Here is a 17,556-nt window from a genome sequence, read left to right on the forward strand (position 1 = left end):
TTTCGGAAAATTACCGGAAACTTTCAAAAATTTTGTATACCTAACCTCAACAATTTTCAAAATAATATAAATTTTGAAAAAAATATTATTTATAAATTTATCCCTTCTGAACAACACATTCCCGGTATAAAAGCTTTAATCTTTCGGTAGAGTGACATTTCTATTATATATGGTATACACGGTGGTCAAAAGAGAATTTCAAGGACTACAAATTGGTATATTGAACCACCCTGTAACTGCCAAAATAACAGAGTTGTGGGCTGTCACAGTAAAAATAACTCACTTATTTGACGTTTTAAGTAAAAGCAGTATACAGGGTGGTCAAAAGAGAATTTCAAGGGCTACAAGTTGGTATATTGAACCACCCTATAATTGTCAAAATAACCAAGTTATTGACAATACAGGGTGTCCGGAAAATACGTGTACAACGTTTGACGACAGACTCCTGACGTCAAAATATGTCGATCTAAGCCGACTTAGTTATATCCAAAATTGTCTCGTTTAGCCGGTAGAGGGCGTCAAAAATTTGTAAAAACATTGGTTTTTTACTAAATTACGTGAAAACCTGCTAATGGATTTTAATGAATTTTAGTATGTAGACTAATACTATAAAATGACGTTTTCTAGTAGTATAGTCACCGGCTGTAAATAAGTGGAAGTGTTATAAAAGTGATATAATACGTCAACATTTCTCCTCATTTTTTATATGAACGGCGTGATGACAACCCAGATATTTTTGTCGAGTGACCGGAAGTATTTTGAAGCTATTTAACCTCTTTAATATTTCCCGGTGGATGAGCTGTTTCGCCAGAAAAAAAAAATTACAATTACCTGCATACATCAAAGTAGGTATAATAAAGTTGAAATTATTTATTGTAAGAAACTAAGTAAACCAAAAACATTACTTAAGCAAATGTGTAAAATGACCGCCATCTTGCTGAATACACTTATCAATACTCTTTAAGAAATGAAATTGTACCCAATATTTTTACAAATTTTTGACGCCCTCTACCGGCTAAACGAGACAATTTTGGATATAACTAAGTCGGCTTAGATCGACATATTTTGACGTCAGGAGTCTGTCGTCAAACGTTGTACACGTATTTTCCGGACACCCTGTATAATTGAGTAGTTTACAGAGTGATTCAATGAATTTTTAACATCCTTATAACTTGTTTAATTTTCATTTTATAAAAAAATACTAAATATGAATCTTGTAGATATTTGCATATACCTTATTCCTAGATCAGTATACAGGGTGTCCCAAATTTGAGCAACAAACCAAACTTATAATTTTTTATTCGATTTTTGGAATCTACGTCAAATCCTAGGCCTACTTGATGTAAAATGTTTGTATCGATATTCAATTGTGTTTGCTCTAGAAGCCTTACCATCCTCCTCGAAGCAGAAATTCCCAATTTGAGCGAAATTTTGGTGCACTTTTTCAAAAAATCGTTGAGCGGGCACGACTATATTGACCCGTTTAGCCGCTAGAGGGCGCCAAAGTTGACTCTCGTTTGCAGTTGTTGCTTAATATCTCAGGAACGTTTCAGGTTAGAGGTCTTAAATCTCTTTTTACCACAAATGCACCTCGATGGGATACAGTAACTTTTACCTTCTATACACTTTTTTGTTACCACGCACCGTTTGACTTTAAAAAATTAAAAACTAGAATTACTAGAAGTAAAAATTTTGTATTTTCAAAATTAACCTCGACTGCCTAAATACCTTCAAATTAATAGTAAAAAAACCAAAAGAATTTTTTTTTAATTTTCATAGGATTTTTCAAATTTAATTTTCCGAAAATTTTACATCCTTGGAGGGGACCGAATGCTCTGGTAGAGGCATGTGAAGAAGAACAGGTCGCAAGGGACATCTTTAAGGGGGATTTGTTGCTCAGATTGAAATTATGGTAAAAATGTTTAACATGCAAATTGATACTGGATCATGTGTGACGACACTAAGTAGGTCAGTGTTTAAGAGGAGTCTTCCAAATGTTGAGGCCATTAGGGTATTTTGTGACAAACGTCAAAGCAATAAAAGTTTATGTAGTTGTATAGTATAGCACCTTGTTTGTTAGGTCGGGATTTCCTCAGTGCTTTTAAAATGTCATTAAACATTAATTCACTCTCTGAGAGAGTCCATAGATCCGCATGCAAGACCCATTTTTCTTAGGCATAGGCCAGTTCCCTTAGCATACAGTAAAAAAGTGGAAGATCAAATAAGGAAGATGGTAGAGAAAAGCATTCTTGAGCCAACCACAAACTCAAGATGGGCAACTCCGATTGTACCAGAGAGGAAGGTCAAGGGAACAGAAAGAATTTGTGACAATTGTAAGGCGACTGTAAATAAATGCTTAGGAAAAATATCCACTACCCCTTACCTCGCATAAATGAGATCTTTGATCTGTTGTCTAGGGGTAAGTTGTTCACTAAATTGGATCTCAATCAGGCGTATAAACAGTTAATGCTTTAAGAAGAGTCAAAAAAAGCAATGACACTCACAACTCATTTATGCCTTTTCAGGCCAAATGCGAATGCTTTTTGGGGCGTATCCAGCAGCTGCTCTCTTCGAAATGACGATAGAGCAAGTTCTGCAGGCACTGAAAGGTGTGGTTGTTTTTGCGACGTACCTAAGAACACATTAGGAACTGTGGAGAAGTGTTGCAAAGATTGAGGGAAGCAGGGCTTACTGTAAGGCCAGAAAAATGTAAGTTCTTTGAAAGGGAAGTAGAATATCTAGGACACGTGATAAGCGAAGAAGGACTAAAGAAGGGCAAAAAGAAGGTATTAGCAATAGAAAATGCAGTAAGGCCGACCACAAGAATGGTTATTTGCTTAGCATAATGAAGTCAATTTACGAACTTTTGAAAAATAAAAGTAATAGTAGTAAAGCTGTAAATTGGAATACTACTTGTAAAAATGCCTTTAAGTTAATAAAGAAACTAATTAGCTAGGACGTAGCCTCCGATAGTGGCTTGTCGGCGCTGTGTTGCTCCATAGACAGGCTGATGGAAGTGAAATACCAGTGGCCATAGCATCCAGGACTCTGGCTGTCCGAGAAACAGAGAAGCAACAGCCATTATTTTTGGACTGAAGTACTTTCAGCAGTTCTTAATCGGGCATCGTTTTATCGCCTGTTGTGATTATAAACCACTGCTGGGAATTTTTGGCGAAAATATGGGTATACCAGTAAGAAGTCGAGATCGGTTATACCGTTGGGCATTGTACATGTCTGGGTTTGATTATAGCATAGATAAAAGGCAAAAATAATTTTATCGCCGATTGTTGAGAGATTGAGCCCAAATGCTTCATAAGTTTTGCCGAAACCAGCGAGGATTGGCCACTACGATTAGAGCGGAAACTAACGGAAACGACGCACAGAAGATTAGAGAGGGAACTAAGAGAGACAGAGTTTTAAAAAAAGTACTCAGATACGCACAAACAACGTGGCCGTGCAAACCCAAGGCAGAGGAGAGAAACTTATACTCAAAGAGGGACGAACTTCATGAGGAGTTGGGCATGGTTATGTGGGGCCACAGAGTGGTGATTTAGGTATTGTTAAGACAAAACAGCTGGCTAGAGATCCTAAATTTGGTGGCCCAACATCGATAGTGATATAGAAAACCTTATAAAATCAGCTTGACCCACCGAAGGTCATAACTTCATTAGCTGTTAGACCGTTCCAAAGAGTTCATATCGATTATAAATTGTTCAAGAATAAGAATTACTTGATGCTCACGGACGCATTCACCAACTGGCGCCAGAAGTGGTACCTGTTTGGGGTATGACTGCAGCAGAGTTGATCAAGCACCTCAGGAGAGTGTTTTCTTGTTTCGGGTTGCTCGGACAATAGTAAGACCTTTCTGGCCTCCGAGACTGAACTGTTCTTCTCGAAAAATGGCACTAAACATATGAGAATTCCTCCATATAATAGCCAAAGCAATGGAGCAGCCGAAAACGCAGTGAACACTTTTAAGAACAAAATTTTAACTGCGCTGAATGATCACCGGAATAGCAACACTGACATTGACACTATAATAGCAAGATTTCTTTTAACTTACAGAACCACTCCCGTTTGCATCACCAAGCAAAGCCCAGCAGAGGTGAAGTTTGGCCGCAAACTGAGAACCTTACTAGATCAAGTAAAACATAGGGTGGAAGATCCAGTAACGCAAAGCGCAATATCCGCCAGGGAAAATATGGTGAAACGTTAGGATAGCGAGACAGGTAAAAAAGACAATGTAGGCAAAAATTTGAAAAGGGAGAGAAAATAATGGTAAGAAACTATAGAATGCTGAATGAGAGCGCATGGACTGAGGCAGTCATTGATAAGTTAATGGGAATAACCACGTACCCAGCTTTGGTAGAGGTTCTGTTGACCGGGCGGACAACAAAAAGTGCGGGGATAAAACCGGGAAAAATAGCAACAGGGTGGACAGAACAAGTAAGGAAGAGTAGCCACCACCAAGATGCCACGCCTTTAGGAAATGGCAGGCATCATGGCAGCGAAACATCAACAGATGCAAGACAAGTGTCAGCACCGGATTACAAAGTCCAGGCGTTGAGATCAGTCAGGGAAAAGACCGCATTATCATGGTGTGCAAGTACGATAAGCGTACACATTCAAGGACTAAACCTGCGGAAAAGGGTGGCGTTACCACTAGGTCGGTGCGCGCATAGAAACCGTTTGTTCATCTGGAAGACTGTTGAATTCACACCCTAAAATGATCATTTAGGTCATCAAAAAGAAAAAGAAAATACATTTTAATCCTAAAAAAAAAACATTAAAATCTAGTGAACCAATTTGAAGAAATAGCCGCTCAAAAAAGACCCAACAATTTGCTGTTCCATTCTTTTTGACGAGCAGTTTATAACAACAGATAACAACAGACAACTAAATACTGTTCTCGCGGACTGAAATTACCCGTGCGTCATCCCCCTGTGATTTAGAAGTAGACATGCATTATTGACTTCATCCTTGTCTATTGTTCACTTTCAGAAAGGGTAAATATCTAAGTGAATGTCTTCCAAAAAAAAAAACATTTACTGATTAGCGCTTCTATTTCTGTCAATTGTCAGTTTGAAAACCATCGAAATTTATTTGATTTGTTTACTATTCATTCTTTTCCGTTTCTTTGTGTTTTTAATCATTTATAAAGTTTTTTAAGAGCTATTGTTTCTACGCTTTTAACAGTCTGTAAGTACTTTCATAATATTAATATTTTTATTTTTTTTATGTCGGCTGTCACGATCTAACCAAAATTGGCACAATTACTAACCTGTTTTGAAAAAAAAGTGGGAGTGTCTATTATGGTTTTTATTTAGCCATTTGGTTTTTCCTAAATTCGGAATTACTTACTATTACAGTATTTTTTTTAGAAAATGCCTGGAAAAATTCTCCACAGACAAGCCCAGCAGTTAATTCTTAACCTTTGTGAATATTTTGAATTGGAAAAATCCAATGGAGAACCTTTAGAAGCTTTATCATCTGTTCAGGAAGAAAATAAGAAATTTTAAGACCTTACATATTCTTACTGATGTATTTTTTTGATACTAGAAGGTTGCAGCTGCTTTGAAAATTTCCCGCAAAACTGTTTATTTGATTCGGAAAAAGCAAGCAAGTAATCTTATGATTTCCTCACCTAGAAAACGTAAATCGAGACGTTATCGACGGGCCAAGACCACTGATTTATCTGAAAGCATTAAAATGGATGTTCGAAATACATTATATGATATGCACAACGATAGTATGTTAATAATAGTAAAATATATCTACTTTTGTAAGAAACATCTATTAACATTTCATTGTTTCCAGAGACTGAGATTTTTGGGTTGCATTATAGATTTTTCATACAAATTTCTTCAAACATATTAATAATAGGGTCACAGAAAAAATAAAATAAGCGTCTAAAATGTTTTCCAGCGGGTTTAAAATAAAATAAGTGGATTGCAACATGAAAATGGGATATGAGATACTACATCATCACTCAGAATGTCTTATTAAATTTTTGATTTGTTGTATTTATTTTAGAGAAACATGTAACCATCCAGAACCTAAATCAAGAGCTTAAAGTTAAAGAAATACTACATATTGGTGATAAATCTCTGCGAATTCTGGTAAATAAATTAGGTTTCAAATTTAGATGGAATTCTATGATCCAAACGGAGACTTCTCATAAATAAAAAATGTTATTTCGGTCAAGATATTTTTGATTTGCTTTGGTATAAGGTTGTTTTAGTGCAAATTTGCAGCCAAAGATCTCTACTTTCTGATTGACAATACACACAAAATTTTAAACGTGACAAAGCTTTAGACACGCCCTTTTCTATAATATGAACACAACAGGTTTGTTGACGAAAACTTGATTTGATTCATATGATTATAAATGACGTAGCCTTCGTGACGCACGGGTAAACTCACTCCGCGAGAACAGTATCTGACCAGACCAAACAAACATGCTATCGAAATATAAAAGGAACTGACAACTGACAATTGTCGGCATTGTTTATTGGCAACCTTAAATTGTTGCTTTGCTACACAAGTACTCACCAAACGAGATCAACCAATCCACCCTGTTTTGCTATCGCACTTTTTACTCGATTAGCAAAGTCGATAGAACTCTCGTTTTCCTTTTGATGCATCGGAGGCAAATACCACACATCGCACACTATCGCCCAACTAGTCATCATCATGTATAAATACTGCAGCATCGAGTACTTATTTGAGTTCCAGAAAGCATCGCCAAACCTTAAACATATCAGGAATTTTATTAATTTATAACTTAAATGTGCATTTGAACACTTTTTAAATGGAAGTGGAATGGAAAAAATGGAGAGACTTATCTTTAGACTTAAATTTGTAAAAGTGGAGCATCACAAAACATTTTGGGTGCTTAAAAGAGGACATAACCAAAGAAAAATGATCACCCTGCAATGGGCTCATTCCAAAAATTTTTTTATTGCATATTTGAATTGAACGCAAAAAAATATGAAATACGTATTCCTTTATTTTTTTAATATTCTAACATAGCAAAGATTGAATAAAAAGATTGAAATTTTATAGTGACATTTCAAACACCTACTAGCTATGACGTAGACGGTTTTCAACCAATTAGCTGCCAGGAGCCACTTCTCTAATCAGCTCTTTTTAGTCCCGCAATTAGAAACAGTGTGCTTTTAAATTTCTAACAATAACATTAACCTAAAAACATTACTTTATGTCCAGTGAAATAGAAAAGTTTTTGTGTTCTGCTGTAAAACGTGTTATTTGGCAACATTGCACTCTGCTGAGTTGACTTTGAGGTTTCAATTCAGGTGATCGAAAGATTCTGTCAGATTATATAAATAATCTACAAATTCCGACATTTCAGACTAAGCTTTCCTATTTATACAGTGTATCCATAAATTATGGATTAAATTCGATTTCAAGGAATTATCTATCAGAAAATCTGCTCAGACACGTATGCCATTATTTTTAAACGCGCATTTTTTGAGAAAAAAAATTAAATATACAAGATGTCAGAAAATTCAGATATGACCTTCGAGTTGACATTTTCAAATGAGAAGCCCCATTTTTTATTGCAATTATTGATTCTACAGGGTAATTCAAATTCGACCCTCACCATTGGGATCTCAGAAACCATAAGAGATACGAGAAAGTTTAAATTGGGGCAAAGTTGCGCAATATAAAGCTCAACCAGTACTTGTCAAACACGATAATTTGGACGATCATTAGAGCTTTTAGAGATTTTATCTTTGTTACCTTTGAGTGAATGAGACGTTTTATGAAGATTACTTGGTAGTACTTGTCACACGCAATTGGCCTGAACATACTTAGTCACAAAGGTGTACACGTGACTTAAACCGGTTTATTCACTCGAAGAGCTTAGGCCACTCGCTACGCTTGTGGACCTAGTTGTTCTTTTCTTTTCGAGAATAAAAAATGGTTTAAGTCACTTGCTGTATTAATAACTATTAAATCACTCTGAATGACATTCGCTTATTTACAGATGTAAACAAACAAACATCAATGTTACATCTACGGGGCGCGGTGCAAATTTAATAGAACTGTAATTTTAGTTTTTTTTTTTAATATAAGAAGTCGAAATTTAATAAAATACTGTATAAGACACGTGACTTAAACCGGTTTATTCACTCGAATAAATATGAATGAATAAAAAATGGTTTGTCACTTCCAAAATAAATAACTATAAACTTGCACTTAACATTATAAAAAATTGAAATTTGGCAAAAAATGAAGTTCCTAAAATGATGGAAACATAAATAAGCCTTATAAGTTAGAGATAATGCTAACAAATCTCTTTTTCTGATTAACCTAAATAGTTCAGCAATGCTTGTATAATAATAACATTTTCTGCGGGGGTTTCTTTTCTAGATACATTTTTAACTATGATTGACGCTCTAATGATCGTCCGAATTATCGTGTTTGACAAGTACTGTCAAACAATGACATTTTTTAAAACGGCCCATTAACTCAAAGCCAATAACTAAAGTAAAAATAGTTTTTATTAAATTATTTTGTTATTTATGAAGCAAATCATAAGTTATTATACATCACTAAAATCAGAATAAAACGTACTATTTGGTGGGCTAAAAATCCAATATGGCGCCCATAAGAAAAAAGAAAGTTGATGATGACTGACAGAAAACGAAACGTGGTGTGGCAAATTTGAATCCATCATCGAATAGCTAGGAAAAAGTGGCAATGAAAAGATGCTTTTAGTTTTGGGATATCTCTTCAAATAAGGTTAGAAATAAATAAAAACAAAAAATCAAATTTTCAGTTTTTTTCGGATATCTTCGGAAGTACTCGGAAAATCAAAATTTTTAAAACAGCATTTGGTTGAGCTTTATATTGCGCAACTTTGCCCCAATTTAAACTTTCTCGTATCTCTTATGGTTTCTGAGATCCCAATGGTGAGGGTCGAATTTGAATTACCCTGTAGAATCAATAATTGCAATAAAAAATGGGGCTTCTCATTTGAAAATGTCAACTCGAAGGTCATATCTGAATTTTCTGACATCTTGTATATTTAATTTTTTTTCTCAAAAAATGCGCGTTTAAAAATAATGGCATACGTGTCTGAGCAGATTTTCTGATAGATAATTCCTTGAAATCGAATTTAATCCATAATTTATGGACACACTGTATAAATAGGAAAGCTTAGTCTGAAATGTCGGAATTTGTAGATTATTTATATAATCTGACAGAATCTTTCGATCACCTGAATTGAAACCTCAAAGTCAACTCAGCAGAGTGCAATGTTGCCAAATAACACGTTTTACAGCAGAACACAAAAACTTTTCTATTTCACTGGACATAAAGTAATGTTTTTAGGTTAATGTTATTGTTAGAAATTTAAAAGCACACTGTTTCTAATTGCGGGACTAAAAACAATGACATTTTTTAAAACGGCCCATTAACTCAAAGCCAATAACTAAAGTAAAAATAGTTTTTATTGAATTATTTTGTTATTTATGAAGCAAATCATAAGTTATTATACATCACTAAAATCAGAATAAAACGTACTATTTGGTGGGCTAAAAATCCAATATGGCGCCCATAAGAAAAAAGAAAGTTGATGATGGCTGCCAAAAAACGAAACGTCGTGTGGCAAATTTGAATCCATCATCGAATAGCTGAGAAAAAGTGGCAATGAAAAGGTGCTTTTAGTTTTGGAATATCTCTTCAAATAAGATTAGAAATAAATAAAAACAAAAAATCAAATTTTCAGTTTTTTTCGGATATCTTCGGAAGTACTCGGAAAATCGAAATTTTTAAAACTGCATTTGGTTGAGCTTTACATTGCGCAACTTTGCCCCAATTTAAACTTTCTCGTATCTCCTATAGTTTCCGAGATCCCAATGGTGAGGGTCGAATTTGAATTACCCTGTATACGTAAAGTTCTGGGTATTTTTCATGTAGCATATCCTATGTCGATATTCAGCTGTTTTCCAGAAAATAACAGTTGAAAAATATAACATGTTTTATTGAAAATAGTGTTTAATAACAAAAAACAATAATTATTTAATTAATTCAATGTTCAAACTGAAACCCTTCTTGTGCCTGGCATTATCCCAAAAGATCGATAAATTCACGCTGGACCCTATTTATGGTTTCTTGACTAATGTTAGCACACTCTCTTCTAATTCTAATTTTTAAATCAGGAGATCTTGGAGGCCATTCAATTGATCTACGCCTTCCAATCCATCTGTTTTAAAATGCTACTTTGTTAAGATATTGTCTAACTTGTATTGATATTATATCCATCTGCAGTGATGCCAAAATATTGAATGGCGGTAGAATGAGTAATAAAACGGTAGATCAAAACAATTTCATTCATTTTACATTATTATACAGAGTGTTTTTTAATAATTGGGAAAAATTTTAATCATCGATTCTACATCGAAAAATAATGTTTTTGGTGGCCAGTTTGCAATCAAAATCGTACTTTTTATTTTTTTATTAATATTTGTTTTCTAAGTTTTGACATAAGTGACAGATATCACGTGGCCTTAAAGGTTAATTTAGCTAGACAGTCACATGACAACTGTCATAAATCTCAGAAACACGTTTTATATTGAAAAATGTTCTAAACTCTGATCTTTGCAACTTCTGAACACAGTTTGAGAGTTTTGACATTAGTGGCAGTTGTTACGTGATTGTAGAACACTATTTAGCTGGACAGTCACGGGACAATTGTCAAAATAACTGTCATAAATTTCAGAAAATCGACTTGTTTCGAAAACTGTAATAAAATGTAGTTCTTGCAAATTCTAGTAAATTTTTTTACAGTTTTGACATTAGTGACAGATATCACGTGGCTTTAGAGGATAATTTAGCTAGACAGTAACGTGATAACTGTCAAAATAACTGTCATAAATCTCAGAAAGACATTTTATTAAATACAGCGATAAAACTTTTCTAAACCTTGATTTTTGCAGCTTTTGAGCGCAGTTTGAGAGTTTTGACATTAGTAGCAATTGTCACGTGATTGTAGAACACTATTTAGCTGAACGGTCACGTGACAATTGTCAAAGTAACTGTCATAAATTTCAGAAAATCGACTTGTTTCGAAAACTGTAATAAAATGTAGTTCTTGCAAATTCTAGTAAATTTTTTTACAGTTTTGACATTAGTGACTGATATCACGTGGCTTTAGAGGATAATTTAGTTAGACAGTAACGTGATAACTGTCAAAATAACTGTCATAAATCTCAGAAAGACATTTTATTAAATACTGCTATAAAACTTTTCTAAACCTTGATTTTTGCAGCTTTTGAGCGCAGTTTGAGAGTTTTGACATTAGGAGCAATTGTCACGTGATTGTAGAACACTATTTAGCTGAACGGTCACGTGACAATTGTCAAAGTAACTGTCATAAATTTCAGAAAATCGACTTGTTTCGAAAACTGTAATAAAATGTAGTTCTTGCAAATTCTAGTAAATTTTTTTACAGTTTTGACATTAGTGACTGATATCACGTGGCTTTAGAGGATAATTTAGTTAGACAGTAACGTGATAACTGTCAAAATAACTGTCATAAATCTCAGAAAGACATTTTATTAAATACTGCTATAAAACTTTTCTAAACCTTGATTTTTGCAGCTTTTGAGCGCAGTTTGAGAGTTTTGACATTAGGAGCAATTGTCACGTGATTGTAGAACACTATTTAGCTGAACGGTCACGTGACAATTGGCAAAATAACTGTCATAAATTTCAGAAAATCGACTTGTTTCGAAAACTGTAATAAAATGTAGTTCTTGCAAATTCTAGTAAATTTTTTTACAGTTTTGGCATTAGTGACAGATATCACGTGGCTTTAGAGGATAATTTAGCTAGACAGTAACGTGATAACTGTCAAAATAACTGTCATAAATCTCAGAAAGACATTTTATTAAATACAGCGATAAAACTTTTCTAAACCTTGATTTTTGCAGCTTTTGAGCGCAGTTTGAGAGTTTTGACATTAGTAGCAATTGTCACGTGATTGTAGAACACTATTTAGCTGAACGGTCCGTGACAATTGACAAAATAACTGTCATAAAGCCCAGAAAATGGGCTTGTTTCGAAAACTGTAGTTTTTGCAAGTTCTAGTCAAATTTTGACAATTTTGACGTTAGTGGCAATTATCACGTGGTTGAAGAACACTATTTACCTAGACGGTCACGTGACAACTGTCAAAATAACTGTCATAATTCTCAGAAACACATTTTATCAAATACTTTGATCTTTTCGAAAACAGCTGTATATCGACATAGGCTATGTTCAAAGTTTGTAACAAACTAAACACCCTGTATTTGCATAATGAAGCATTTTTCGAGTATACTGTATAGCTTAGTTTTGAACGCAGAAGACCTGATTAAAGTCCTGCTACAAAAAACCCGGACACCCTGTATAATATTGGGTAACTAAGGCTCATCAGAATGTTGTTTGTTCGCGAACTGACAAAAATTGGGCCAATTTTGGGGCTGGACCTATTATTGAACAATCTATTAATCAATTGAGCCGGATAATTGTTGGTAATGGAATTCGATAACAAAATATTAATATCCCACTCAAAAAATCACAAAGTTAAAAAAAGCGAAGAGGCAGAGCGCCTCGAAACGTCGGCATTTGATGTGAATTAAATGTTTTTTTATATGAAAAAGCTGCTACTTATTTCAACACACAACATAAAATTGGAAAGGATTCTTAGAGAAGAAAATATAATTTAAATTTTAAAATATTTTCTGAAAAAAAAAATTGAAAACCTCTTACTGCCAAAAATCGAAAAATTAATTTAAAATAAAAAAAAATCTCACCTGGGATCGTATTTGATAGCAACGGGATAAATAACGCTTCCGACTTCAAAGCTACCTTTTTTAAACTGCATTACCGACGTGTTGTTAATGCACGTTCCTTCGGGAAATATTAATATGGGCGGATTTTTTGGATCAGAAGTGTGCTGTATTAACCTGTAAGTAAAAACAAAATTATAGAGGTGATCAAGAAAAAGTTTACTAACTTATTTATTACCGTTGTAAGACAAATTTTTTATCTCTAGCCTCAGATCTCTCAAACCAAATATGGGGCGAAGCCCTCGCTAAAGCTCTTTGTAAAAGTCCTAGGAATCCACCATGTCTTTGACCGATCTGAATAAAGTAAAACTAGATTAGTTAACAATTATTATTGTAATTTTAAATGTTTAAATGTAAACTAAAATAAAAATCTTAAAAACAAAGGAATAAAGTCAGTGTTTAAGGCACGTGTAAGTAAATAATATGTTTATTTTCAGACATCATATAACGTCAAAGGTTATGAATTAACAAAACTCCAAACATCACTTTTCTTAACAGGTTGGCTTTAAAACTCTAGTAAAATATAATATTAAATTTAAAATTAAAATAAGTATTACTCGTAAGAAAAACAAAAATCTGTTTTGGCATGCAGTTGATAGTTCAACATCTGTCAAATCAGTTTCCAATCAAAATGCCGCGCGGTATATAGACCTCTTAATATACAGGGGGATTTATAAAGAGTGGACAATTCGGAAACTGGAAATGGTACCGGGTGACCCAATAAGACTGTTCCTCGGCCATATCTCAGACCCGTACGTGGAGCGACTTTGGGGTTACAAAAATTACTGGGTAAGTGGTAGTTCTTAAAATGACCACCAGAGGTGACAACTGCCATCTTAAATTAAGAAATTGCATTTTCTATAAATTTTGCATAACAAACTACTAAGTTTTTGTTCACATTTTTAAAGAGAACCAGTTTATCTAGCATTTTCGTAAAACAAAAATTTCACCCGGTACATGTGAAATGGTGGCGACTGACGCAAACATACCTAATTCGAATGTTGATAGTTTCGATTACACAGTGTGTCCAGGATAAGGAGGGCCACTATGAGGATCTTGAAAACGGTTAGAGATACAGATTTGGTTAAATGGGAGAAAAGCTGCGTAACCTTTATAAAACAACATTTAGAAAACGTCTATATTTTGTGTTGGTTATCAAAAGTTGATAATTACAGAGCTACAGGGCGGCAAAGTTAATTTTAACTTTACCGGTCAAATATGGCTAAATTGCTTTATTTTGATCCCAGCAACCTATGGTAGAGCGTTGTAAACCTTCTAAAGACTGTTTTAGACTGAGATTAAGGTACATTTACTAGTTCAAACGCATTTTTCTCGAAAACGGTTGCCCATAGTGACATTCTAAGCAAAAATAACAGGCAAATACGCCTTAATACTTAAAAGTAATTTACCGTTACCGAGAAAAAAAATACAAAGGAATTAAACAAGTTGCTTGAACCCTATGTGGCGCTCTCTTCTACGATCAATGTAAATATCATCGTCGGAAAACCCCCTGATACCTAATTTCATAATTTTAAATGGTTTGGTATAAAAACTACGATTAAAAATAGATTTTTAAATTTTAACTTTGCCGCCCTGTAGCTCTGTAATTATCAACTTTTGGATTAAGGCAAATATGGCTAAATCGCCTTATTTTGACCCCAGCTAACTGCGGCAGAGCGTTGTAAAGACCTTTCAGAGATACCCTGTATTTTTTTTTTAATTATTAATATTTAGATGGTTATTATTAATTTAAACTTAAAAAAAAAAACAACCAATAAGAGGGAAAACAACTGTCAAACTTGTCATTGTTATGCATTCTAATGGGGTAACTTTTTAAGACATCTAACCGTCATTTGCACCGTCGTACTTTAAGCATAGTTTAAGTTAAGTGTGGTTTAGAGTGTGACTTTTCTCACCTGTACTGTCACAGTCTGACCGACACTTAAATCAAGCTCGGCTTACAAAACGACGGCGCAAACGGAGGTAAATGATTAAAAGTACATTAAACTTTATTTGAATTGATATTGGATTGGATTGTACTATTAATTAAAAAACTAATTATTTTTGAATGTTCCGATTTCCTAATTTTTTCCGGAAAATTACCGGAAACTTTCTGAAAAATGTTGTATACCTAACCTCAACACTTATCAAAATAATATGAATTTTTAAAAAAATATTCTTTATAAATTTATCCAAGGGTATAGAAATCCTCTCCCATCTGGGCTGTCACAGTAAAAACTGTCACAATTAAACTTTACAACAAACCACTCAGTTTGAACAGTAAATAACTCAGTTATTCGACGTTTTCGGTAAAAACACTATACAGGGTGGTCAAAAGAGAATTTCAAGGGCAAAAAATTACCGAGTTATTAACAATACAATGGAGTAGTTTACAGGGTGATTCGTTGAATTTTTAACATCCTTGAAACTTGTTTTCATTTTATAAAAAAAAATACCAAATATTAATCTTATAGATATTTGCGTCTACTTTATTCCTAGATAATCCATTAGTATACAAGGTGACCCAAATTTGAGCAACAAACCAAACTTGTAATTTTTTATTCGATTTTTGGAATCTACGTCAAATTCTAGGCCTACTTGATGTAAAATGTTTGTGTCGATATTCAATTGTTACTTGACCACTCTCTTCGAAAGCCCAATTTGAGCGAAATTTTGGTGCACTTTTTCAAAAAATCGTCCATAACTCGCTTATTTGAAACATCCTGTATAAAACCACCGTATAACAAAAGAAAGCTAATGAACTATCACGTGACGTTGAGCGGGCACGGCTAAGTTGCCCCGTTTAGCAGCTAGAGGGCGTGAAAGCTGACTCACGTTTTTTGCAGTTTTTATTCAATATCTCAGGAACGTTTCAGGTTAGCGCTGTGAAATTTTACCTCAAATGCACCTCGATGAGATGCAACTATTACCTTCTATACACTTTTTTGGTACCACGCACCGTTTGACTTTGAAAAATAAAAAACTAGAATTGTCAAGAAATTTCAAGTGATACCTTCTGATTTTTTTTAGAAAATTTTTTATTTTCAAAATTAACCTCAACTGCCTAAATACCTTCAGCTTAATAGTACAAAAATGACGTAAAGTGTCATTTGTCAAAATGTCATTTTCCAAGGGTGCCACGCCCTAAAGTGTAAAAACTGACATAATTTCAAGGTCATCTCCGAAACGGTGCCATTTAGAGCAAAATGGACGTCAGATTTGTGTTCCCCAGGTTCAAATTAGTTAAAAAAATCACTTTGATTAAGAAAAATCCAAAATAGTCGCCGTTAGGATAGTAGGCCCAAAAACTCCCTAATTTAGATTAAAATTTCGTGCACTTTCCCAGAAAATCGTCCATAACTCGCTTATTTGAAACACCCTGTATAAAACCACCGTATTACAAAAGAAAGCTAATGAACAGGGCTATCACGTGACGTTGAGCCGGCACGGCAAAATTGCCCCCTTTAGCCGCTAGAGGGCGTGAAAGTTGACACTCCTTTTTTGCAGTTTTTGATCAATATCTCAGGAACGTTTCAGGTTAGAAATTTTTTACCACAAATGCACCTCGATGGGATACAACTTTTAACTTCTATACACTTTTTTGGTACCACGCACCGTTTGACTTTGAAAAATTAAAAACTAGAATTGTCAAGAAATTTCAAGTAATTTTTTTTAGAAATTTTTTTATTTTCAAAATTTAATTCAACTGCCTGAATACCTTCAAGTTAATAGTACAAAAATGTAAAAAACGATTTTTTTTTTCAATTTTCAGATTTTCCAATTTTTCCGAAAAATTAATCGAAATTTTTCTGTAAAAATGTCCATATATGTAATTTTCCGGAAATTTTACACCCCCGCTATATTGTGAAAAAAAAATGAAGCTTCTAACATAAAAACCGAATTTGTTAATTAATCCTAAAACTAAACATGTTTTAAAACTAATTAGTTTAGTAGTAAGTGAACAACCCTGTACATCAATGTAACTGAATAAAACGTACTTACCAAGGAATAGCAACCATCGCACATTAAGACAAGTACATCAATGGGAGAAGTGTGATTAGCAACACAAATCCCACCTTCTTTAGGTTGGTTTTCAGCGTTGTGATATGTAATAACAGCGGAAATAGCCCGCGATAAGATACCAAAGCACATTATAGACACATATTTGTTAACCAGACGTCTCAGGTCTCTATTAGGAATGTAACCCACTAACGCTGTACAAATTGTTAGCCACAGCACCTACAAATTTTGTTTATATATCTCCATAATTTCATGATAATCGACTAAACTAAAATTACTTACACCACAGAAGCAGATTATAACTCTTAAAGGAAACAGGAAGAAATATCGCATAAAAAAGCCGCACATCCAGATGAAAGTCAACTTCCACGATATAAACTCGTGTCCTCTATTAGTCCTAATAAGCAAGTTCCAATTTTTTAGCTCTTCAGCTTCAAATCGAGACGTTACTTGATCTTCTATTATCGCTTCCATACCTGCCTTTGTATAGTCCAGGATGGTACAAAGCTCAAAATTCAAGATTTTTTCCTGAAAAATAAAACTAATAAGCCGATTTGACCTTCTGGCTGGGCAAATGGTGTTACTTTATCACACTGACTTTCTTCAACCACATTTTCTAGTGATACTGGAACATTGACTGCTTCGGGCAGTAAAATATGCCGGTCTTCTCGAC

At 34.1% G+C, this 17,556-nt stretch overlaps 1 protein-coding gene across 1 annotated transcript in view; it reads right to left on the reverse strand.

The window, feature by feature from the left end:
• Gpat4 (Glycerol-3-phosphate acyltransferase 4) overlaps positions 1 to 17,556 on the reverse strand; it is a 31,016-nt gene that overhangs the window by 1,695 nt on the left and 11,765 nt on the right. Inside the window, exons 3-8 of the mRNA XM_081979482.1 lie at positions 17,468 to 17,555; positions 17,166 to 17,411; positions 16,866 to 17,102; positions 13,042 to 13,157; positions 12,828 to 12,980; positions 6,553 to 6,750 (exon numbers count right to left, since the gene is read on the reverse strand). Coding sequence (XP_081835608.1) covers positions 6,553 to 6,750; positions 12,828 to 12,980; positions 13,042 to 13,157; positions 16,866 to 17,102; positions 17,166 to 17,411; positions 17,468 to 17,555 — 1,038 coding nt within the window. The remainder of the gene's footprint in view (positions 1 to 6,552; positions 6,751 to 12,827; positions 12,981 to 13,041; positions 13,158 to 16,865; positions 17,103 to 17,165; positions 17,412 to 17,467; position 17,556) is intronic.

Source organism: Ips typographus, linkage group LG5 (genome assembly GCF_016097725.1).
Source record: "Ips typographus isolate SLU linkage group LG5, UJ_Ityp_2.0, whole genome shotgun sequence".
Classification (NCBI taxonomy): domain Eukaryota; kingdom Metazoa; phylum Arthropoda; class Insecta; order Coleoptera; family Curculionidae; genus Ips; species Ips typographus.